This window comes from Ceratotherium simum, chromosome 28, assembly GCF_057802395.1.
Source record: "Ceratotherium simum simum isolate JZ-2026a chromosome 28, ASM5780239v1, whole genome shotgun sequence".
Classification (NCBI taxonomy): Eukaryota; Metazoa; Chordata; class Mammalia; order Perissodactyla; family Rhinocerotidae; genus Ceratotherium; species Ceratotherium simum.
The window spans coordinates 6,429,895-6,455,056 of NC_141927.1; the positions used below are offsets into that span (position 1 = coordinate 6,429,895).

Sequence of the window (25,162 nt, forward strand, 5' to 3'; positions counted from 1 at the left end):
AGGGGGGGCCTTTGGGACGTGATTAGGTTTAGATGAGGACATGAGGGTGGGGCCCTTATGATGGGATTGGTGCCCTTATAAGAAGAGACTCCAGAGAGCTTTCTTCCTCTCTCCACCATGTGAGGACACAGGTGGAAGGCGGCTGTCTGCAAGCCAGGGAAAGGGCTCCCACCAGGACCTGGATTGCTGGCACCTTGATCTTGGACTTCCCAGCCTCCAGAGCTGTGAGATATAAATGCCTGTTGTTTAAGCCACCCAGTTTATGGTATTTTGTTATAGCTGCTTGAGAGGACTGAGACATGCACAAAGCCACAATTCATGACTAAAGCAACCATTAATTAATTCACCCTATAGTGTCCCAACGCCTGCTCTGTGCCAGGAACAGTGCTGGCCCTGCAGGTACAGAACTCAAAGTTAGGATTTGCAACCCTTCATCAGCCTTCACAGGGCGGGGGTGGGTGGTAGGTGGGGGGAGTGCTCATTGAAGTTTAGGAAGAGATCACCAGAGGGCAAAGGACTATGGCATGCAGCCTGGGGCAGAGGGCAAAGGTCAGGGAAGGCCCCCAAGAGGCGATGCTTGAATTGTCTTGGAGGATGAACATGGGGTAGAGGCCTGTTAGGAGTCAAGGAAGAGGCCCAGGTTCCTGGTTGAGTGAGAAACTGGTGGAGGAGGAACCAGCATGCCGTAATAGTACCATGAGAATATCTGTGGATGATTTTCTGCTCTGTCCATGAACTCTCCTTACTTTATATGTACCTGTTGTACCAAAGTTCTCAGCCACTCTCTGCTATCTCAGACTGGCTTATGTGGCTGGCAATAGAGACCCAGATGATCTCAGAGCTTACTGCAGAAAGTGTTTTCACGTGCTCTTAGCACATGCAAGCTGAGCTAAGTTACTCTACACTTTCTCTTTAGGGCTCGAATATCATCCCTGAACCCAGAGGTGCTTGTAAAAAGTAAAAAGTGCCGCCACCAAACAGCACCCAGACCGCCAGTGTGGACGGCCTTCTGCTTCACTGGTTTGTGATTGGACTTCCTTAACCAGCTACGAAGGCAGACTTACAGAAATGGTGGAGATACTGATCCACAAAGAACACATTTAAAGGCAAGAGTCAGAAAGACGTAGAGCATGAAGGGAAAGGGACAATTCTCTTCTTCTTGGATGAGCTTAAATCACAGAGAGTATGTCACACCGGACAAAGGAGGAGCAGAGTTTGGAGATAAAGGAAATGGAGTGTAAAGTCAGTAGCAGAGAATAAGGACCTGACAAAGAACCTCTGGCTGCCTGGCCTGAGAGAAGGACTGCAGATTTAACCGAAAAATATCATTTCGGTTCTGACAAGGAGATAACGGAATCTCAGAATGACATTTGTAGTTTCAACTAGGTTGATGATTATAAGAATACATTTCTCATCTACTTCTAGAAAGGGCTTCCATTTTCTTACCATAAGATTTCATAAAATAATGCAGTTAGAATACATTAAATAAAGAGAGATTAATAACCACTTAGTGTTTGGAGAAGCTAGTTGCAACAAGAATCCAGAATAAAATAGGATTGTGGGTTTTACCTTTGAGTTTCCTAGAATCCACAGCAAAATAAGTAATAAAATAGGGATTATATAGTTTGAGAAAGGAAGCAGGCAATTTTGACTGGAAGTCTTTTCTCCTCCTCCCACACTGCGTTAGATAATGTCTTCTCTGCATATGTGTGGTATGTGGTGTTCACAGGGGATCTTAGAAATAATCTAATCCAGTTCTTTCATTTTTCAGCTGTGCAGATGGAGGTCCAGAGGGAGATGAGATGTACTCAAGAATGTAGGTGTCGGAAGTGGGATTCCTTCTGTCCCAATATCCGATGACCAGCTTGACTTGCCGGCCTGTTGTCTTGCCCCACCATGACTGCAGTCAGATGAAGAAACTTGTCTCAGTCTTCAGCTTTCCCCTCCAGCTGCAGTCCCTGTGGGTGGACTCAGATTTGGGGGTCGATGTGAGGCAAGGCTCATCTGCCAGCCTCAGGCTCACCTGTGGCAGTGACATCTGTGTGCCAGTGGTAGAAGCACGATGTAGGTCCCTTGTGGGCTCCTGCTGTTCCTGATGCTCTGAGCCACCCAGGGTTCTGCCAGGGAAGCCTGCACTGGGGCAGAAGGTTCTACCTGGGCCCATGCCTAGGATGGGGCTAATGTTGGCCATGGCGATGGGAAAGGGCTGAGCAGCTGGCTGAGGTGAGGCAGGCTGGGTAAGGCTGCCTTTCCCCAACCTCCTCCCAGAGTGGAGTGTCTGCGGAGTTGCCTGCCCACCTTCTAGGTTTGAGGATGTGGCCCCTACAGTGGTGGCACTGAAGTACAGCGTGGAGCTCTCCTCTCCTTCTCCTCCTCCCAGCCGCCCACCTGCACCCCTCCCCTGTGCTCCAGAAACAGCCCTGGCTCCTTCCTTCGGGCTGCCCTCCTGTTGTGTAGCTGACAGCTTCCACGCAGGAGCTTCGTCATGACTGTCACTGGCAAAAGAGACATAACTTGAGGTTTCTAACAGATCAGACTCTGCCTTCGGGACACCTTGAAACTCAGAGCCTTTCTCTGAGGTTAGGAGGTCATGGGGTGATGATGGGGGCTCTTGCTGGGAAAACGGGGGCTTCCTCTGCTGGTTGTATTGTTGGCTCAATCCCCATGCAGGGGGACAAAAACAGCCAGGATAATCGTCTCCAAAGGCTGCGTTGATCTTAGACACATTTCCCGTTTTTAGGGCAAGTTTCATCAACAGCCAGTGGTGGTGACTGAGGAGAGAGTCTTCCCCAGCAATCTGGCTTTCCAGCCCAGCCTCTGAGGGGCCCCACTGTGGGCTGGGGGGCTTCCCCAGACTTGTTAGCTCATAACCTTCCTCTTGGCTCTCGCCCGGGCTCCCCAGCCTCTCCCCAGCTGGAGCCGTGGCCTGTGGAGAAGATTCTCTCTCTGTTTTATCACCTCCTGCAGTGTCACAGGACTTCCTCACAAAGCCCTGAAAGATGTCAGTGGATTTAGGATGTAGCAGGCTGTAATAAATTACCAGCGAGACGCTGCCTGAAAAAGAAGAAACAAAAAAAAAGACCACAAGGTTATGTTCTTTGAAGACCTGTGTCCTCCCTGGGGTTTGCAGAATTCCAGGTTCTGGAATTTTGAGTGGAGTAATACAATTTGGGATCCCAAACAGGACTCTTTTTGAAACATCAGAACTGGATATTTGGGGGGGAATTTAAGTAGGTGCCAGCTTCCATAAGCTGAAAATGTTTCATATTTAAAAATGTAATAAGAAAGTTTAAACCCTATTGATTCTGACTTCTTCCTTGAGGGTGGCTCCAATTGAGCACTCTGGATGTGTATGTGTGTTTGTGCATGTGTGTGTGTGTGCACGTGTGTGTACAAGTGTGTGTGTATGCACGTGTGAGATGCTTGGTAGAAATTCTAACTTTACTGTCAAATAACTGCATCAAATACTCAGAATTCAACCACCCACACACTGGTTGAAGGATTCCAAAGCTAGGGGAGGGGAAGGTAAGGAATAATCTCAAAAACAAGACCCAAGAGGTTAAACATTTCCATCGAAAACTCCATATCAAGGAATTTCCTTGAGCTGCAACAACACTTCCTTTGTGCATAAACATCTTAATCACATTGTTGTCAGTTTAATTTATTTTGATCAGAAGTGTTGACTACGGCAATAATTTCTTTAACAGAGCATTCCAGGAATCCTCCCACGTTATTTCCAGTTTCCTGTTGTACTGGATCAAGTGCCTGTTTCAGGGCGCTTGTTATAAACAGCAAGAAACCTCAAATAGGCTCATGGAATAGCCTCGGAGGGGGCCGGGAATTCTCAGTGCCACAGAGCTGGAAGGAACCTAACGGATCCCCTCGCATCCTCTCCCAGGATCTTTGCGGGATGAGGAGCAGGGTTAACAAGGCGGGCCTCGAGCGGGGAAATGGAGACAGAATTCCGGCATGATGAGTGTTGGCTCTGCAGCGTTTGCTGCTCAGACCACTTTACACCTTGTTCTGAACTCTCACAATTGCTGCTGAGGGAGACACTGTCACCCTTCTTTCGCAAGGAGCCACCCAAGGCCAAGAAAGGGAACTAAGCAAGTCCTAAATACACGTTTTCAGTGTAGACAGACTTTCTGTGAGGTCACGCTGTTCGCAGGGTTCTTGGTTGCAGCCCCAGACTGGCATGCAGTAGGTACTCAATAAATGTTGGTCAAGGGAGCCCCAGATGTGAGCCAGAGCTGCCTGCTTGAATGCTTGTGCTCCCTTGACTATGATTCACACACAATCTTCCTGCTGAGGACTCCCTCAAGGCCCCTTGGGAGTCAGGGGTCCAGGCAGCTCCAGGAGGAGGAGGAGCAGAACCGGCAGGTCTGGCTCCATCCAAGCCCCTTGGGCTGCCTGCGCTCCAGGTGCTGACTCTCGGCCCCCAGCTCCTGCTCCCCACGCCCTGGGTCAACACGCTGACAGTGAAATCATCTTCTCACGGGAACTAGACCAGGTGGGAAACTGGCACAGCAGCTCCGGGAGCATGACACCCTTTACGAATGGGGTCAGACATCTGTCTCTGGATCACAGAGTGAAAATGTGTGAAGCAGATGGAGGAGGACGTTTTTACTCCCCACCCTGAGGGCCCCGCAGGACTCAGCTATGCCTCCTGAGAATGGGAATATCCAATGAGTGGTCAGGCTTCCCCGCTGGCAACACCCTTCATCCCAAGTGTCACAGCGCCCCGTGCCCCTAGGAAGGAGTGAGTGCTTGAGACGTGCCAGGAGTGGCCAGACGGATGTGAGTGAGCACAGCTGGTTCACACCTGGGCAACCGTGTCCTCAGCTTTCTCTGTCATTTACACGCACACAAGCAGCTTAGAAACCAGTGCCCTGCTATGCAAATTATTGTTTTAAAAAGGACTACCCAGATGTCCTTCAACAGGTGAATGGCTAGCAAACTGTGCTTCATGGCACCATGGAACAGTACTCAGCAATAGAGGAAGGGACTATTGATGTATACAACAGCCCAGTGAACAAACCAGTACACAGAGGTTACATAGCCTGTGATTCCATTTACATGACATTGTTGCAGTGACAAAGTTTTAGAAATAGGGAACAGATTAGTGGTCGCCAGGGGTTAAGGAGGGGGTAAGGGCGTGAGGAACTGGGTGTGGTTAAGAAAGAGTAACAGGTAGGGTCCTATGGTGACAGAAATGTTCTCTCTGCATCTTGAATGTGTCATTCAATTTCCTGGTTGTGATACTGTATTATAGTTTTGAAAGATGTTACCATCGTGGGGAACTGGGTAATGGATACAGGGATCTCTCTGTATTCTTTCTCTCCTTCCTTCTTCTTTTCTTCCTTCTTTCCTCCCTCCCTCTCTCTGTCTCTTTCTTTCTATTTCACCTCTCACCCTCTCCCTCCCTCCTTCTCCTCCTCCGCCTCCCTCTTCTTCCCTCCCCCTCTCCCACCTCCTGCCCCCCCTCAATCTCTCTCTCTCTCTTTCATGCACAATTTTGAAACATTTCCCTGTTCTTTACTGTAGTACCTTCCATTTATCCTCCTAAATCTAGCTCTAGTGAGTTCTCATTAGAGAGCTCTCATTGGTGAATTCTTTTTATGCACCTCCAGGTATATTAGCTGTTCTTATGTCATTTCTCACTTTATACTTTTTAAAAATGTTTTCAAAAATATTTATTGATGTGGAGTTCTCTGTATTATTTCTTAAAACTACAATTATCTCAAAAGAAAAAAAAAGTTTAATTTGAAAAAGAAGAGACTGACTCAGCCCCGGATCTCTAACAAGCCATGTCTTGTGCCGTCTAATGAAGAAGGTCAGAGCTTAAAACCCAGGTGGTTTTTGGCCCTCGAATACTTGTTTTAAGGCCACAATTTATGAATCTGCTCTATCCCCTGAATAGTGTCTTCATCTCTCTAAATGCTTGGATGCTCAAGGTCATTTCCTTTTCCTGGTCAGCTACTCACAAGGGCAGTCCCATCCATGGCTGCTGTGAGCCATAAAAGGATCTGAGTCCTGTGCCACCCCATTTCTCTGTGTGAGGCCCCAGGCCTGTCTGGGTGGTGCCCACCACTTCCACACGCCCATTCAGGATGCGAGAGACCAGAGGGTAGGCTTTGGGGAGAGGGTGGGTGCTCAGGGCTGTGAGTTGTTGCAAACAACTGAGGCCTCTCTGCACTGGGTGCCGTGTCAGAAGTATGAGGACCCTCGTGAGGCATTCGGGTGGCTGTGCTGGACAGTGTGGCACAGGCCTGCAGAACGACAGGCTGTGATCGCTGAGCCAGCACGTGCCGTGTCGGGGGAGAGCAGGTTGACAGCAGGGGCGCTTTGTATTTTTACTTTCCAATTGTAGGAGAGGAATTCCCTTTGGAGCTCACATAGATCTGTTAAGCCAGGTTGACACAGAGGGCACAGCATAGACCTTGGAGTCATTCACTCCTTTATCCATTCATAAAACATAACTGAATATCTAGGACTGCCAGGCACTGTGCTAGAGGCCTGAATTGGCTACTCACTAGCTGTCTGATCTTGCAGGGCATTACTTCACTTCCTCTGTGCCTCACCCTCCTCAGCTCTAAGTTGGGGGTAACTCAGCCCCCATCTCCTAGGGTTCTTGTTGGTACACAGCACGAGGTGCAGTGTCAGGAAGATCCCTGCTCTTCAGCCCGGATGCCATGATGCTGAGGTGGGAAAGGAGAGGACAGCCACATCCTTGACCCCTGCCGTCGCTCCAAGGAGGAGCCTCGCCCATGAAGTGTTTTGGATAGATGTGGACAGTCCCACCTTAGCTTGCAGCACAGCCAACAAGGCAGACCAGGGCTAAGTTCAGCTTCTCATGCTCTGGTGGGGACGGCCTTGCCACCCACAGTGCAGTGAGCCCCACACCTTGGTCTCCATCTATCCGCTTCTGAGCAGCTTCCTACTCTTAGAGGAAGTTCACTGAGAAGGAATGAATTAAGGGTGGGGAAGGAGGGGATAAGAAGGCAACATTGGGTCTTACCAATCAGAAATCCAGACAAGACTCCTGCCGTGGTCCACAGGCTGGTCCACGAGGCCCCCTGTAAAAAGTCAGTGGCCAACAACAAAAGGATGACGTTCTCCAGCAGCATTATCTGTGGGACCAAAAGGAGAGTCACCACACCTAGTCAGGTGCACACGGCCTCGGGCACGCTCCTGTCCTGCAGTGTTGGAGGCTCTATCCTCGGTGCCCACAAGGGCTCCCATGGCTGACCGGACCCTCCTAGAAGCAGGGTCAGGGTCCGAGAGAGCTTCTCTAGCACAAGGGGATTCTCCCTGTTCTCAGTGCAGCTCATTAAAATGTCTGCAGAATAGAAATGCACAGGAAATGAAGAGCACAGCCCACATGGCCAAGAGAGGCTCCCTTTGGTGAGTCACATGTGGCTGAGAGAGGAGACTTTTATTTCCTACTTTACTTCACATTCTCATGTTAACTGTATGCATGTATTAGTTTTATAACACAATAATAAAAATTATCTGCAGAGCTCATAGTGCCATTGAATTCTGGTAAGTTAGAGTCACAAAGTTTCATAACAAAGTTAGAATCTTTTTTCAAATATTTGCCTCTTTAAAGGTAAATTTGGCCTGTGGCCACCAGGTGGCAGCAGGGAGAGGGCTCTTGCTGGCTGAACACAGAGCCTCCCTCTGCATCCAAAATGGCGGCAGCTCTTACAGAAGGCTGTACCTCCCATCCAGGCTGGCTTATTCACTTTGGTTTCCAATTTTTAAATATAAAACTATGTTTATTAAAATAAGTAAACAAATTGGACATAATTCAAAATGATGTATTTAAATACTGTGTATGAGACATTAAAAAAAGTAAATTGTAATACTGTTATGCTGTCTTTGAAAGCTTTGCCATAGTCATTCGTTGGCGTCATTTTAACTCGAGAAAAGTAAAACAAGGAGAGAATTAAAAACATAATTGGGAGCTGCTTAACAATCCTGAGAATGCCTTTGGGCTCTATGTGGCAGTGTTCAGAGGTTCAGCAGGTGTTATTTCAGTACTAAATGGCATTGCCCAGCAGCCCAGTCCACAAAACTTGGAGTTGTTCTCATCCTACTCCTTAAATCAACTACATCTCATCAGCTGTCTGGTCCTGTTGATTCCAGTTCTTAAGTTTGTCTTAAATCCATTGCCTTTCTCCTGTCCTTACTGCCGTCTTCCTAGTTCTGATCCTATTACTTCCTGTCTGGGTCCTACTGTATTCTCTGTTTTCATTCTGTCTCTGCCATCTCACCTCCACACCATTACCAGGGTGATCTCTTTCACCTGCAGATCAGACCTTGTCACCACTCCTTAACACGCCTCAAAATAGCCCCATCTCGACTCAGGATCAAGTCTTCAGTCCTCGACAATGCAGCCAGTCCTGTTTACAGGACTGATCCTTTCCAGGGTCATTTTCCAACACGCTGCCCCACAATGACTGTGATGGCTAATGTTATTGGTCAACTTGGCTGGGCTAAAGGATGACCAGATATCTGGTAAAATGTTATTTCCGGGTATGTCTGTGAGGGTGTTTCCAGAAGAGATTAGCATTTGAATCAATAGTCTGACTAAAGAAGTTCACCCTCACCAACACAGGTAGGCATCATTCAATCTGTTGAGGGTCTGAATAGAACAAAAAAGTGGAGGAAAGGTGAATTCTTTCTCTGTCTTCTTGAGCTGAGACATCCGTCTTCTCCTGTCCTTGGACATCACAGCTCCTGGTCCTTGGCCCTTTGGACTTGGACTGAATCACACCACCAGCTTTCCCGGTTCTTCAGCTTGCAGAAGGCATATCGTAGCATCACTCAGCCTCCATAATCAGGTTAGCCAGTTCCCATGATAAATCTCCTCTTACGTGTCTATATATATTCTATTGGTTCTGTTTCTCTGGAGAACCCTAATACAATGACATTCCACTGACAAAGACTATTCCTTGACCAAACTTGACTCAGACAGGCTCCTCTAAGCCCTCTTCTCCACTAGGCTTCAACCTTGGCCTGTAAAACTACAGGCTCTTAGCACAAATGATTTTGTGCACTCCTTCCCCACACACATTAAGAGACTTGAACCAACACTAACACAGTTTCTAACAGCTTGAGACAGCATCCCTAGGATGATGACCCCAGCCCCAATTAACTTCCTGCCTAAGAAAGCTCAACGCTGCCAGGAAAATTTATTTTTGTTCCATCCAAAACCTGATAAAAGGCAGATAGGCCCTGAGCCCCCTCTTAGAGCAGCTACTTTAGAACAATTGCAATTATAAGTCCTTTCTCTGCCCCTTTGAGATGTAAATTCTCTACCATCCAGAACTGTCTTCTCAAGGACCTGAGAGCCAAGGAGCTAACTGACCCAGCCCAGTGGGCGCCTTGCTGTACATGAAGATAGGAGAAGTGTGTTTCTTATCCCGACAAGCGCCAATTAACAGCACAGATGGTATAGTCACTCTAACACACCCTTTCCCACTTTTGGCAAATTTCCACTTCCCTAACTCGGCTTGCGCCCCCATCGTCCCCCCCCCTCACTCCCTCATTCTCCCTTTACAGCGCCATCACCTCTGCACAAATTGAGGTTGGGGTCAGTTCACGCTGGACCCTCTTCCCTGCTGCAATGGACTTAATAAAATCTGTTTTCATCGCCTTTCACTAGTGTCTGGCTTTGTTTGTCTTTGGTCCTGCTCACACTCACTTTCCTCTGGACTACCCGATATTCCACTGTCTTTATTTTGCTTCTGCAGCTTTGCCGGCAGTGCCCCAACCCCTCCCCACCGTATTCATCTTCAGGCAAACTGTACTCATCTCCCAAGACCCAGCCTTTGTGAAGCTTTCCCTGACTTTCCTCTTGCAGCCTCTCATATTCCTGTGGAATTTTGATAGCATCGTTTCTCTGGTCTCAGTGGATCCATTCATATGTTTGTGTCTTTGTGGCCACCGAGACTCGACCTTCTCACACTGGCATCTGAGTTCATTTGCAGCACATGGAAGACGCTGTAGATGCATGTTTAAGTGAAAAATTAATGACCAGTGAAGGAGGTTAACCAGGCTTTCTATGACATTCACGAATTACCCGGAGGCCGGTTCCCGCCTCTGTGAAGAAGGCGAGTACAGGTGAGTAGTTCTCAATTAGGCTGATCATCAGCACCACCAACGCTGCTTCCAAAACCCTGATCCGGGGCCCACTCAGACCTACTGGGTCAGCATCGCTGGTGAGGTGCCTGGGAATTTGTATTTTGGAAAAGTTGGGCCGGGCCCTGACACACGTTAACACGTTCAGTCCTCACCCCCACACGATGAGGTGGGCATTATTATTCCTGGTGTTCAGATGTGGAAACTGAGACTTGGTGAGGCTCTGTAACTTGTCCAACATCACAAGTCCTCTTTGTTCTGTCGGCCCAGCGGCCTGTGGGGTCACTAAGCTATATGGGGCTCTCCTAGAAACAGGAGGTGACCATGCCACCCACCTTCTCCTGAACAGCAGCTGCATCTCCTGCCTCTTACATTTGCTCACGTCTCTGTCCTGAAGTGCCTGCTTCCCCCAAAGTCTCTTCATCTTTTATGATTAATAATGGCCAATATTTGTCGGTTATTTTGTGCCAAGTTTATTGTTTTATTTAATCTTCACAGGGACCCTGAAAGAGGGTGATCTTACATATTTGTCACAGGAACGTGGAGGGGGGGCAGCCTTGTTCCTGCTGTGCAGATGAAAAAATAGGTTTGAGGGGCCCGCCCTGTGGTGTAGCGGTTAAGTGCGCGCGCTCTGCTGCTGGCGGCCTGGGTTCGGATCCCAAGCGCGCACCGACACACTGCTTGTCAGGCCATGCTGTGGCGGCGTCCTACATAAAGTGGAGGAAGATCCGGCACGGATGTTAGCTCAGGGCCAGTCTTCCTCAGCAAAAAGAGGAGGATTGGCATGGATGTTAGCTCAGGGCTGATCTTCCTCACAAAAAAAAAAAAAAAGGTTTGAGAGTTGGCATTCTGGCCAAATCAGCTGGTAATAGTGATTGGCGGAGCCGGGGTTCCAATGCAAGCTTTGATTGCAAAAGCTGTGCTCTGAGGCCTTTGGCTGCATCTTCTGTCCTGTGCTGTTTGCAATGGACAACACAACAATGGCTCAACTTCCACCTTCTGGTCAAGAGCGTCTCTGGTCCTCCCAACGGGAAGTGACACTGACTGTGCTCCTGTGAGTTTCAGATATGTTTTCTCTCTTAGCATTTACCCATGTTCTGCCTTGTTTTCTTGGTTATTTGGGAACATAGCCTATCTGCTCTACTCCACTAGAAGTAGCCTGAAGACAGGCATTACATCACCTTCGTGTTTCTCACACTGCTAGGACCATGGCTGGAACTCAGTAATAGAGTTGATTAACAAGGACATGTGTATACAATATAATATAGAAGAATTGTGATTATATTTATCAGATGGGCTGATGTAGAGAGTGTCTAAAAAACATCGCCAAATATGCCATAGTTTTTGCTACAGTAACTCCATGGGAACAACTGGATGTCAGGTTACTATTTTCAGAGCCCATCAGCTCTGTTCAAGACTATAATTCCTTTTAGACTTTTTCCTAAAACTAAACTTTTCCTTCTTAAATAGATATGCATGCACAAGTGCACACATGCACATGTACACACACATACGCACGCATACTATATATAGCGTAAAGGTTAGGATTAAAGAAAACGGTCATCACCACTTGCCGTATAGAACGTGGCCATCCTGTTTCTGGAAGGGCTGTCCCAGAAGTTGAGATAGCAGAAGACGTACACAGCCCCCACGAGCAGGTTGAACAGCCTCCAGTGGCAGGTGCTGTCGATGATGTCACTCTGCTGGGCCACGAGCCAGAATGTCATCACCAGCCAGTGGGCACCTGAAGGGAGGAGGGGAGTCATGGTCCACATGGGGAGACGGGGAGGAGGTCAGGCAAGGACGCAGAAACCAGGGCCTCGTAACCCTCCTCTCTGCTGATCACACCTGACTCTGTGCCCAAGAAGAGATTTGAGGGACGTGGAAAACCAACGCATTTTATCTTTGCACATATTGTCTCATTGATCCTTATAGAGGGCAGTTGATCTAAACTGGGGATGAGAAAACAAAGACTAGCTTCAATGACACTCACCAAACCTTATGGACTTATGCCCTTTTAGGTCCAGTGTTTAAGGAGGCAGTTCTAAACTGATTGCCCCATATTTTTTAATCTTTGCTACAAGAGCTAAAAACCTCTGCATCCGAAGGAAAGATCCCTATGTGGCCCACTATAATTTTTATCCATATATTTTAAGATAAATAATATCACACTGGAGTTTGAGCTGAATTTTAAAAAATGAATGAAAAAGTTAATCTCTCTTTAGGAGCACAATTTCTTTCAAAAATTTCTCCTTTCCACCAATAAATGTATTAACATTTGCTCTGGGCTCCAGGTCTAAGTATTTCCCCATGCCTCCAGTTCTCCTTAAACAAGAGCACACTGGTCCTTCTGCAGAGTGTATTCACTGATGGCCAGAGAGAGTCCTCCCCTTGGCAGGGACACACGGGCCCCTCCGGGGTTTCTGCACAGTCAGGCAGACTCCCTGTCCTCACTGTCACATCAGCGTGTGGCTGGACTGAAGACTGAGGGAGGGTTTGGGGTCACTGGAGATGTCCTATTTGAAACAGAGAAGATGGCCAAAATTCAGGATCCAAATGAAATGGAGGGCTTTTGGAAGCTATGAGCAATATCACGGTATGTACTGTATATTTTTGCACTGAGTCAGGGCAGGTGGGACCCTATGCCTCCCTCTTGTTTGAGTGACAGCTTCTCCACGGAAAAGAGTTCAGCCTATGAGACAGAACACAGTCTTCCGAGGAGCCCCCACAGCATCTAACGCTGTGCTCTGGAGCTGGCTGGGACTCAGAGGGCTGAGCTATAAGCTGTGGGTGCGTATCTCCAAAGAGGGCCACCATACGTTCTTCCCCTCGCTGCACACTCCTGGGGGCTGGAGTCTATTCCTCCACGCTCTTGAATCTGGGCTGGCCCTGACTGCTTTGATGGGTGGAAAACAGCAAAGCCATACTGATCTAGTGCTGGGCCAGCTTCAAGAGGACTGGCAGCTTCCTCTTCCTTTCTCTAGGAATTCTCAGCTGCCGCGTCCGAAGTCCAGGCTGCTTTGCTGAAGAGAAAGGGCACAGGAGGAGCCCTGGGGCGCCAGACGTGTGAGCGAAGATGCCGTCTGTACGGCCGGCCCAGTGGGCCTCCCTATGAATCCAGACACCTGCTATCCCATTGCACCCATATGAGGTCCCCCGGCAAGAACCCCTCAGGAGCCCATTCAGACCCCAGAACTAGAGTTGATGATCATAAATGGTTATTTTAAGGCATTAAGTTCTGGGTTGGTTGGTTACACAGCAACAGACACCTGGAGCTCAGGCTCAGCTCACCTCCAACAACCAAAACCCAGACATGGTAAGCTTTGAAGAACAGCACCAGACTGAGGACGCGGGCTCCCAACATGCCCATCCTCCAGAGCTGCTGGCAGAGGAGGGCAGTCCACGGCATGGAGAGGCGACCCGGCTTCATGGAGCCCATGAAACGGGCATAGCACACCAGGGCCCAGGACAGTGCGGACCAGGAGCACAGGGCGCTCACCCCTGGAACGGAAGGGACAACAACAGTATTTGTGGGATGTTTACCTCTTATTAAAACCTGGCTTCATGGAGGGTATCCCTAACCAAACCCCTGACATGCAGCTAACACGACAACTGTGTACAAACACGCATGTCTACATGCAGGAAGAAACGGGGACGAGCAGGAGATGTTTCCTCTGCAAACGGTAGTGGGTGCTCTTCCCCAGCAAGTGGGCTGGGCTCTTCTTCATCCTCACCTTAAGAAGAGTGTCCGAGTCACTGATCCTCTAAGCCCTCCTGTCTCAGCTCTGTTTATGAAGAAGCATATCCTAAGGGCTCTGAACGTGCTATTCCATCCCAAATGTACTTTGCTGTTCAACCCATCAGAAGGAGGTTTAATCAAAGAAATAAAACCAGAACATCCAACTTTGCCAGGCCCTTGGATAAAGATGGATGGAAGGACAGTGCAGTCATGACTCTCAAGCATTTGACTTATGCACATACCAGAGTGGACACTTGGCAAAGAGAGAGGAGAAGAGAAAGGAGACGAGGGGAGAAAGCAAGAGGCGACTGAGAGAAAACGAGAGAGAATGTGCATGCCCATGCCCTGGAGAGCATGCAGGCTGGGGACACACACTTGCTGGGGCCTGAACTGCTCTCAGGTTCCACACGGTTCTCGAGGTCTAAGCTTCGGGATGCACTAAGTTAGTCTAGTGACTAAAGATACAGAAAACATGGACACATCGATTGTGCTGAGAAGCAGAGTGTGGTACCTTCCCACAGTGTTTTCAAGGTCATTTGACCATCCATAACTTCTATCTTATAGACTGACTTTGGAACATAACCCCCATGATGGAAGCCAACTCGCTATGAACTAATTGCCAGAAATAAAAGCCAATTTTAGCCATCACCTGTGCTAGTGGGCTTGGGCTGCCCTAATTCTCACAAGCAGGGGAAATCTTAGCTTGCGGGGTTTCTCTAAATAAGGCACTGGTTTCTGTCCCCCTTGAGAAGTCGGACCATCTGTGCTCAGTGGTGGAAGTCACTCACCTGGCAGAACATCAGTGAAGTCCGAGGCGAGGAAAACATATGTTTGAAGCAGCAAGTGGGGTCCAGCCTGAAGCAGGGCTTCAAGGAGGCGGAGGGCCGACAGGTCAGCCTCCTGCAGCAGCAGCTGGCCCTGGCGGGAGGCCTCCCATTCCTTCGATAGAACAGTCCATGTGGTGTCCCAATGCCTGAGGAAAAGCAAGGGCGACATGATGCTGAGCCAGACTATTTAAGTGACAGCCGCTTTTGCTGGCTTACCCTTTAGAGACCTATAACATTCTAGAGAATAACCTGTCTACACACCAGAATCCCTGAGCTCTGGCTCCAGGCTGAAGATGACAGTTCTGACCCAAATGCTGCCATAGGTAATCCTGCTCAGCAAGGCCCAGCCAGCGGACCCGCACTCTGCCCATGCGTGGGAGGGGTGGGCGAGGTGGGCTGGGAGGTTCGCTGGGAGCTCTCTCCGATCCTGCAAAGTTTGAAGCTAACCCTGAACCATGTCCTCCACCCCAGAACCTCTTGGTATGGGAATCAATTTGCTCAACAAATGCGTGTTGCCAGGTACCAGGTCATCTTTGCTGTAGAGCATAAGGAGATGAGAACACTCTCGTCCTTGTCCTCAAGGAATGTAGAATTCTGTGTGCCTCTGAAACTGGGACTGGCTCAGAGCAGACTGGGGAAGGAAGATGGGCCAGGCTGGGGACTGTCAAGAGACCCAGGTGGCTGGACTGTGACAGGAAGGTGGGGCTGACGAAGCCCAGGCAAGTAGAGCAGGGCCCTGAATTTCAGGTTGTGGGGTTTGGATTTTGCTCTGGAAAACTGAATTTGGCAAGGGTATGCATGTTGTGTTTGGAGTGAATGTGTGTGTGCATGTGTGTGTGTGTGTGTGTGTTATGGACTGATTGTGTCCTTCCAACATTCATATGTTGCAGCCCTGCCCCCCAGTGTGGTATAATAGGAGGTGGGAACTTGGGAAGGTGATTAGGTTTAGATGGGGTCAGGAGGGTGAAACCTGCCTTGATGGGATTAGTGCCCTTACAAGAAGAGGAAGAGAGACCAGAGCTCTCCTTCTCTCTCTCCCTGCACTGAGGAAAGGCCGTGTGAGCACAGAGTGAGAAGGTGGCCGTCTGCAAGCCAGGAAGAGAGGCCTCACCAAGGACCAAATCTGCCAGCACCTTGATCTTGGACTTCCAGCCTCCAGAACTTTAGGACAATAAACGACTGTTGTTTAAGCCCCCCAGTCTGTGGTATTTTGTATAGACAGTGTGTATGTGTGTGTGTGTACATGTGGTGTGCATGTGTGCATACGTGTGTCTCTCTGTGTGTTCATGTGTGCACATTGTGTGTGTTGTGTGCACCTGTGTGTGTGTACCGGAGAAAGGAAAATCAGGCAGAGAGCTAATAAAATACTTCAAGCATAACTAATGAAGGGTTGAGTTAGATGGAGAATTAGGCATGGAAAGGAAGGAACAGATGAAGGAAATATTGGGGAAGCCTGGACTTGTTGACTGATAAGGGGAGATGAGGGAGGGCAACAGATAGCTGTGAGGTTTCAAGCCTAAACAACTCAGAAATGGTGATGCTACTGAAAGGAATAAGCCAGTGTTAAGAAAAAACAGTGTTAAGGAAAAGGAGTAGGAGAGAACGCTGGATTGGCTGGGGAGAATGCGGCTGTCTTCAGAGGTGAGGCATTTGAGGACTGGTGGACACTGCAGGGAGAGGTCTGGGGCTACTGATGATGAATTAGGACCTACCAATGGAGACGCAATGGCTCAGGCAGAGGGACTGGAGGTGGCCAGAGGAGACTGAAGACAGTAGAGGCCCAAGGACATCCTCAATGAGGGGCCTGGATGAAAGAGAAGCCAGCAAAGAGCTTGGGGAGAGAAGCAGGAAGTCGGGAGAGCAGGTTTTGATGGGGTGGCGTGGTCATCAACACCAAGGGCTGACAGGAGGCTGAAGCAGACGAAGCTTAACAGACCCTCCCTGGGGCACAGGCGGACAGCAGGAAGGGGAGACCACTCTCAAGAGTCTGTGGGACTGGGCTGCCCCCCGACCATAGGGCCACTCCAGCACCCCCATGCTGGACGACCTTCCTAGCATCCAGAAAAAGGAACTAACATAAGAGAGAGAAATTAGGAAATATTCTTGTTTCTTTCTGTTTCCCATACGCCCATCCTAGAAACCTGTCTTGATACTCCCATCTTATGGAAGCTGTCTGGAAGGTGCCAGGGGCCACCAGCCTATGCCCCCTGAAGGGTCGTGCAGCATATAGAAAACGACGCCACTCCCCAGGCATACTCGGGCACTGTGGACTCGGGGTTTTCACGGCAGATCCTCCTTCCCCCACCAGTTTCCTCATGAGCGGGAACAGGGGGATTACCACACGAGCTTGCAGCAGGGGCGGGGTGCCCACCAAATCCATTTGGGATTGTGAACTTCCATGTTGTACAAGAAAAACCGGAAATCATTTTGATTTAAGGACTCCTGAATCAGAGTTGGATGCCCCTTTAAAGTCACCTGAAAAGTCCCCTCCTTAAGGACCAACTAGGACTCTGGCTGCACAGATGACAAGCCTCACTCCGATCTCCGGCCAGCATTTCTATGGCCACAGTAGAAGGCGGTCCTCTTTGAAACGGCTTTAGTCACTGTACCAAGGGCCCAGGAAAGACGCATAAGAAAAACAGTGTTCTTTTCTCAGCATTTGGAGTCCTGGAGTGAACTGGTTTCTTACTGAGTCTTTGAAGCCATGATCTCTGACACAAACATAATCTTAAGAAGAAAACCCAAAAACTAACCATAAGGGTAGGTTGCAGCTTCCCTTTCAGTCTCGAATGATTGGTTCAATTGCTGGTCCCTCTTCCTATCCTCTCGAGAGCTTTCATTCCTTCCATATGCATTTTATTGGGCTTTTCCCACCTGCTGGAGACTGCAGAAGGCACAAATGAAATGAAAGATGTTCTCTAGAACCCCCAGATTCAGTTGCGGAAGGAAACATGTCAAAATGAGTGGCGTGGAGAGGGAGGGGGTAAGTCCTGGGCAGTGGACAGCGTGGGCAGGGAAGGCTGCCCAGGAAAGGAGGGACAGGAGGATGAGCAAAGCCCGAGGGAGCAGGTGTGGGTCAGCGGGGTCAGTGTGCAGGACCAGGGCCTGAAGGGGCGGGTCCAAGCTGGGGACAGTGAAGGGGAGCCTGACCGTAGAGGCCTCTGCAGGTCCAGCGAGGGTTGAGGTTCCTTCCAGGAAAGAGAACCAGGGGGAAGGTGATTCAGCCAGTTTTCTGAACGGGGTTTCTGGATCCTGTTGCTGAGGGAGGCATTCAGGCTGCCACCATGGCAAGCTGTCGGGGTGCCCAGGCAAAACCTGAGGCAAGACTGTGGGGGGGGAATGGAAAGGAAGCAGCCGTGTTGAGTGGTCACCAGCTCCCATCCAATTCCGTCCTCGTGGTTGCTGCCTCATTCCTGCCCTCACAGATCCTGCCTGGACTTCTGGCTGCCTGCCTGGCCCTCGGTCCATTTCCTACCGTCCCTGCAATCATCTCTCCAAGGGCCTAATTTGACCAGGTTATTCCTTTGCTTAAACTTTCCAATGGGTCTTTGATGCCTGGAGGATAAAACCCAATCTCCTCTCCTAGTGCACAAGTCACTTCATTGTCCAGCCCAATCTATGGCCAGCCATCTTCCTCTCATCTAGAGCATTCTTACCCTACACTCACATCACAACAAACTTCTCCTAGTTTCCTGAGCACAGCATTTCTGGAATGCCTTTCTGCCTCTGCACCAGCTATTACTGCTTCCTGGGTCAGAAGTGCCTCCTTCTCCCACGTGGATGGAAATCCGCCTCATCCTCAGCCTTCACTCAAGAGTTCCTGCCCCAGGGCAGTGGTTCCCAAACCCGAGTGAGCATCAGAGCCACCTGAGGGCTGTTGAATACAGGTTGCTGGGCCCTAGGCCCAGAATTTCTGATGAATGAGACGTGTCTGCAGAATCATGAGAAGTTTGCTGTGACGAGATATTGGTCCAGGTGCAGTTCGAGAATGTGCATTTTTAATGGGTTCCCAGGTGATGAGGTCGATGCTGGTCTGGGGACCTGCTCCCAAAGACAGTCCTCAGGGCTCCCCCGGCACTGCGAACATCTCTTTGTTCTTCTGACTTCACTGCTTTCTGTTTTGTCCCCAATTTGGCCTCAGAGATTGTATCTTAATCATGTGTGTCTCCAGTCCCTCGGTCACACAAAAATTAATAAAGTGGACAAATAAGTTCTGAGCATAATGAGGTCTGCTGATGATGGTCTAAGATGTCTACTTGCATTAAGAACACATGCTATAAACATGTGGACATACGACGAATTAACCTAACTTAGGCCTTTGGAAAGAAGTTTCTCAGCAAGCTCTGATCTTTCCTCACTAGCAGCTTAAGTTAAAAGCCAAATGTATCCACTTCACCTAGAACAGTCAGTCGATCACAGGCCCACGACTTGAAGAAAAAGCAACACTTCTCTCCATCTTAACACTTTTTGGCGATGTTAAAGCTGAGATAGCAAATGGCTCAAGATTTTGGCTATGGCTGTATTTTCTTTTCAATTTTTTATGGTGGTAAAAGACACATAATGTAAAATTTACTATCTTAACCATTTTAAGTGTACAGTTCAGTGTTTTTAATAATTCAAATTTAATAATTTATTAAATTAATAAATTTAAATTAAATTGATTTAATAATAATTTAATAGATTATTAATAATTTGTAATAATTCATAATGTTGTGCAACCACCACTACTATCCATTTCCCTAACCCTTTTCATCTTGTAAAACCGAAACTCTGTCCCCATTAAATGATAACTCTCCATTCCCTCCTCCCCCCATTTCCTGGCACCCACCATTCTACTTTCCATCTCTATGAATGTGACTGCTCAAAGTACCTCATATAAGTGGCCTCATAGAGTATTTGTCTTATTGTGATTGGCTTATTTCACTTTGCATAATGTCTTCAAGCTTCATTCATCTTGTAGCATATTGCAGAATTTCCTCCTTTTTTAAGGCTAAATAATATTCCATTGTGTGTATACACATTTTGCTCATCCATTCCTCCATTGATGGGCGTTGGTGTTGCTTTACATTTTAGCTGTTGTGAACCACGCTGCTGTGAACATGAGTGTACAGATATCTCTTTGAGACGCTGCTTTCAGTTCTTTTCAGTATATAACCAGAAATGGGATTGCTGAATCATGTGGTAATTCATGTTTAATGTTTTGAGGAACTGCCATACTGTTTTCCATAGTGGCTGCACCATTTTACATTCCCACCAAGAGTGCACAAGGGTCCAGTTTCTCCACATCCTCACCAACACTTGTTATTTTCTGTTTTCTGGATAGTAGCCCTCCTAATGGGTGTGAAGTGGTATCTCATTGTGGTTTTGATTTGCATTTCTCTGATGATTAGTGATGTTGAGCATCTTTTCATGTGCTTATTGGTATGGCTGTATTTTACCTACTTTAAATATTAAGTTTTTACCCATCCATGCTAGGTTGCCTTACATATTCTTAAAGTTCGCCTTCTAAGAACTTTTAGCTTCCACTAAAAAAAAATTTCTAAACAAGACACGAGCTAAGGATGAGATGAGTTAGGGACTCTTCTATCTCTCATGCTGAGTTTCCAAATGCATTCATAGGCTTAAAAAAATTAAAAAGATATTGGTAACATATAGCATTTGAGTGGAAATATAAAAAGTAAATAGAAAAAAGTAACTGACTTTGTTTAAACAAGTAGTCACCAATGTCAGGTGCTCTTGAATACAGTCTGACTTAACATTAATATAGTATGTATTATTTGGAATTTAAAAAAGGAATATGTTTATGTTTTAAGTCTTCGTATTTTTTATAAGCTACTTCATCTCAAGAGGTTTGTGTTTTATTGGTGTTTCTGTTGTTAGTAGATTCTTCTGCATTGTTATAAGGTCACTTAAAGCGATCCCTTCTTAGAGGCTACTCAGGATTGTGCAAAACACAATTGCTTTGGCTCCCCCTGCAGATGCTTTTGTGAACTGCAATTTTCCCAAAGGCTCGCTTGCAGGCCCTGATTAGAAAACCGTCTTGAAATTCAGCATGGATTTGCTTCAAGACACTGCCGCCCCCAGTGATTTCCTTGTGAGAACCCAGTGAGCTGGTGTCAGCATGAGGAATAGATTTGCTGCTTTCTATTTTAACTGCCAAAGCTTTCTCTAAGGAAGTAGATTTCCATTTGTTTGGTTTATTTTCAGCCTCAGAAACATTGCAAACCATGTAGCTCTTTGCTTGCATGAGCTGTTACAAAACTTAGAATCAAAACTGTGGCTCACCTCGAATAATTGTACGTTAATGCTTTATCTTGTTTTGTAACATTTCCTCTCTTATCCTGACTTTTCTCACTTTTTTCTTTCCTTTTAAATTATGTATTTTTTTAGTTGCCTTAACTTTTTGTTTTTAAATGAGAAGAGATATAGATGATTAGTTGCTTTTCCTAATTTCTAATTTTCATGTCTCTCTTCACTTATCCATTTCAGTTTTTAATATATTTAATATTCATGGCATCATTTGAGAAACTTTTGCAGGAATGTGGGGAAGACAAGTGTGGAGTCACCGTCAGGCACCAGCAGCATGAATCTGGACAGGTTGCCGGCCTGACACGGTCCCCTTCTCTGAAGAAGGCACTGGATCAGATGGGCCCGAGGGTCCCCACAGAGCCCCAGAAGGCAGATTTATCTGCAGTTATTCAGGAAGCTTCTCTCAAGACACGGCATTGACTTAACTCTCCTTTTGAGCTCTCAGATGTTTGTTTGGGGGAGCGTTGATTTATTTTTCCAATAGGTTGTTTGTCCTCCAGGTCACATACTTGGCGACTACAAGGGGCCTGAGCCCTTAAAGGTTTTCTCACCAGGCTGAGCTGAGGGAAGGGGGTGAAGTGGAGGGGGTGCTCAGCAGAGGCTCCATCCTTTGAGTCCAGTGAAAAAACCATCTTTACTCTCTTCCCACTAGGAAGAGTCCAGTCTTCTGAGAGGAACTGCATGTGTGGACACAAAGGCCCAGCTTTGGGCAAAATTGCTGTGGCTGCAAGTGTGCTTCTGGTGTCTTCCAGCTCCGTGGGGCCCAGTTTAATTTGGGGGGTGGCCTGACGTCCTTCTTGGAAGCACCCTCTGCCTCCTACCTGAGATTCTGCTCTGGCTGTGAAGGGATTCACTCCCTCCTCAGTTTCAGCTGAGAAATCAGAAAACTCACTTCAGCTCCCTCAGAGAAAGCCTTGGGAACAGCTTGAAGGCACCAAGAACAGCCAGGAGCACAGCCCGAGATCTGAAACTTGGCAGTGACTCCTTGAACGCCCTTCCAATCCTCGGCGTCTACAAATTCACGAACACTTGAGCTGCACGGCTTCACTGATCGGATCCCCCAATTGTTCTCCCTTTTGTTATTCCCGGCAACTCTGTGGATTAGGAGGCAGCTGAGAGCTGAAATGGCCAATTTGTAATCTGTAAATTTGCCATGTACATCAATCACTGCCACATCTCTCCTTACACTCCAGCTATCCAGGTATACCAGTGAAAAGAATACCTTACCTGAAGAGGTGGACCACAGGTAAGCCTGCTGGGCACTAGGCCCATCCAGGCTGCTTTTTTTCTTTTTTTTTTCCTTTGGTGAGGAAGATTGGCCCTGAACTAACATCTGTTGCCAACCTTCCTCCATTTTTTTGTTCGTGGGATGCTGCCACAGCATGGCTTGATGAGCAATGTTTAGGTCCCCGCCCAAGATCTGAACCCGGGAACACTGGGCTGCCGAAGCAGAGTGCATGAACCCAACTACTATGCCACCAGGCCAGCCCCCCAAGTTGCTTTTTTATGAAGAAAACCGGCCCTGGCTCCCAAATGGGTTCTTCTTGCAATAAAGGCTTTATGTAAATGTCACCAGGCCTGCTCCACTCTCTAGTTTGTGGTTAAATCTATGCCACCTTCCCTGACAAGCTAGTAGGTGTTTAAATGGCACTGCCTTAAGCAGGTCACTTTCTGTGGCTCTAAAGGCTCGACCACTGAATCGAAATAACATTAGACAGATTTGGCTGAAGTCAGGAAAAAGCTTTGGCAGGTCCATAGCCACATCTGGAAGGAGCCCCCCGATGCTAGAGATGCTTCAGGAAGTGCAGGCTGGGAGAGGGATGCCCCATCAGAGCAAGGGTTCAACATGGTGGCTTTGAACATTCGCCCAACCCTGACCTTCTACGATCATGAGGATAGAGTCCATATGCACAGAAGACCCCCCTACTGCACTCATGCAGTCCTGTTTCAGAGGCAAAGGAGGCTACCAGTCCTTACCGCTTCCACACGCCAAGCTGTAGGATGTGCAGAATGAACAACAAGCAATGCCCTCGATGTCCGTCTGCTCGGAACCACAGATAGCTCAGGCCCTGCACCAGGAAGCCAGGCAGCAGCACAGAGAGGGCCAGCCACCCCCAGAGGAGCTGGCCTGTGGTGAAGGAGTAAACCACAGTGCAGAGGCCTGCGGGGTGGAAGAGGAAAGACCAGAGGGTCAGCAGAAGGCTGGAGTGAGCCTGGGTCCCCAGCCAGCACTGCATCCCTGCCACCAGCAGGGCACTTGGCTAGACCCAGCCCGTGAGGGGGCAGAGCCAGCTGGCAGTCCAGAAGGGCGTGAGGTTGAATGAAGGGCCAGGGCTTTCCAGGGTACCCAGAGGATCAGACACCACGGTCCTATGACGAGACTGTTGGATGGCATAGGACAGCAGGTGCAAAATACACCTGGCACCTACTGTGTGCTCAGAAAATATTAAACCTCCTCTGTGGGGCTGCTTTGTTTATTTTATCTTTGAGGATGGTAGGGTAGAGTACCATGGTGGGAGGAATTAGACACATCCAGGTCAGGATCTGCACCTCCATCAGTGACAGCGGGGGTGGGGATGGGGAGCTTGTATCTGTCCAGCACCAGCAAGTGCAGGATGCACAGTAATCACTTTATATGCCTCTGGCTTGGCTTTTCCATAGTAAAGTTTAAAACGGATTTATGGGCACATGAAGCTGCAACAGTGGAAAGAGTGCATTGCCCAGGGTACAGATAAGAACCCTGGGGTGTGGACGGAAGGGTCTGGGCTCCAACAGCCCTTCCTTGGTCCCCAGGCTCTGTCACCTGCTCTAACCACCCTGGGCTTCCTGCCACACACTGCAAACCAGGGTCCCTGCACAAAAAGTCTGTGGAGGGGTCACTGCCCTGCCCAGGTTGAGGAATGCTGCGGCCCTGGCCACTCCAAGCTGGGAGGGAAGGAGTGACACTGTCTGCGGGACCACGTGGGGTGGGTGCTGAGACCTAGGGGTCCTGTCTTGTCTTAGCCCTTAGAGGCGGGGCGCTGGCCCCGGGAGCTTTGGTGCGGATCTCACTGGGTGCGGGTCCTGTCCAGTGCGCCTTTGAATCAGTGCGGCTGGGGAGCCCCCGCGGAAGGGACCAAGAGGGATGGCAGTTCAAACAAGGGACCCAGCCAACCCGGAAGCAGCAACGGGCTCCGAGGGGTGAAGTTTAGAGCCAGCGCCCGCCAGGGTCCCCAAGTGCTGTGCTGGGGAGGGGCTCGGGGCCCAGGGGATCTCGAGGCCAGGGATTCGTTAAATCTCTTCCCATCCCTATCCCTAGGGACCCCGCCGCGGAAGACGCGTCTGCTGGGAGCCCGGCGGAAGTGGGCGGAGACCTTCTCTCTGGCACCGAAAGAGTTACAAGTTCAAACTGGAAAGGCGCTAGAGGGTTGCCATCTTGCTGGGCAGGTACTGGGGTGTCCCAGGCAGGTCTCGTGTGGCCTTGTTCTAAATCCCTAAGCGGAGTCACAGTCCTCCAGGTCCGCGCGGACCCCGAGCGCAGTCCCACCCCCCCCCCCAACCCGGGTCCCCAAAGGACCGCCCTCGCCGCCGTGACCCCCAGGCCAGCCAGAATAGAGGGAGAGCAGGGCGCACCCAGTCCCGCGTTCAGCACATCTCGCACTCGCAGCGCTTCGCTGAGGCCAGGAGGCCTTTCTGGAGGGAAGCACGGGACACAAGTGCCCAGGCTCCACGGGGGATTATGCATTCTTGGGGAGACCATGCATCCGAGGAGGATCATGCATCCTCGGGGAGATCCTGCATTCGTGGGGGGCATCATGCACAGGGGGACCGTGCATCCTTGGGGGAATCACGCCTCCACGGGAGGATCGTGCATCCGCGGGGATCCACTAAAGACTAGACCGGCGTGCTCAGCCCGCGCGGTGGGGTGCCACCATGCACGCCCTGGCGCGCAGCGCTGGGCCCAGGCATAGGCAGACTGCCCTCGCCTGCAGAAGTGGCATGTGCGCCCCGGGGCATCTGGGTGGACCAGGGTGTTGGAGGGGTGAGCAGGCAGGCGCCCAGCCCCCGGGTGCCCCGCACTCACGCGCGCTCTGCTCGGCCGCCAGCAGCAGGGCGGAGAGCCCCAGGACCCCCGCGTGCATCCTCCGCGCCCGGCCCGCGG

The 25,162-nt window shown here is 49.2% G+C and overlaps 1 protein-coding gene across 3 annotated transcripts; it reads right to left on the reverse strand.

The window, feature by feature from the left end:
• Window positions 1-1,364: 1,364 nt before the first annotated feature.
• XKR5 (XK related 5) lies at window positions 1,365-25,161 on the reverse strand. Of its 3 annotated transcripts, XM_004440578.3 has the most exons (7): window positions 25,085-25,161; window positions 22,999-23,182; window positions 14,674-14,858; window positions 13,438-13,647; window positions 11,721-11,890; window positions 7,019-7,130; window positions 1,365-3,054 (listed from the first exon to the last, which is right to left on the reverse strand). In XM_004440578.3, exons 1-7 carry the CDS (start codon window positions 25,140-25,142, stop codon window positions 1,907-1,909), a joined length of 2,067 nt encoding a protein of 688 aa, XP_004440635.2. In that variant the 5' UTR covers window positions 25,143-25,161; the 3' UTR covers window positions 1,365-1,906. The 3 variants fall into 3 exon arrangements, with proteins under 3 accessions (XP_004440635.2, XP_087274427.1, XP_087274428.1); XM_087418301.1 differs by lacking the exon at window positions 13,438-13,647; XM_087418302.1 differs by lacking the exons at window positions 22,999-23,182; window positions 25,085-25,161 and adding an exon at window positions 17,466-17,580.
• Window position 25,162: the final 1 nt, after the last annotated feature.

What these genes read in the sequence shown, in the direction of transcription:
- XKR5 (XM_004440578.3), bottom strand. Translation starts at nt 25,142, where the DNA reads ATGCACGCGGGGGTCCTGGGGCTCTCCGCCCTGCTGCTGGCGGCCGAG. An exon ending in GGCGGCCGAGCAGAGCGCGC is followed by an intron (nt 23,183 to 25,084) that starts GTGAGTGCGGGG and finishes TCCACCCCGCAG; the next exon opens with GCCTCTGCACTGTGGTTTAC. An exon ending in CTGGGTTTTGGTTGTTGGAG is followed by an intron (nt 11,891 to 13,437) that starts GTGAGCTGAGCC and finishes TCCTCCCTTCAG; the next exon opens with GTGCCCACTGGCTGGTGATG.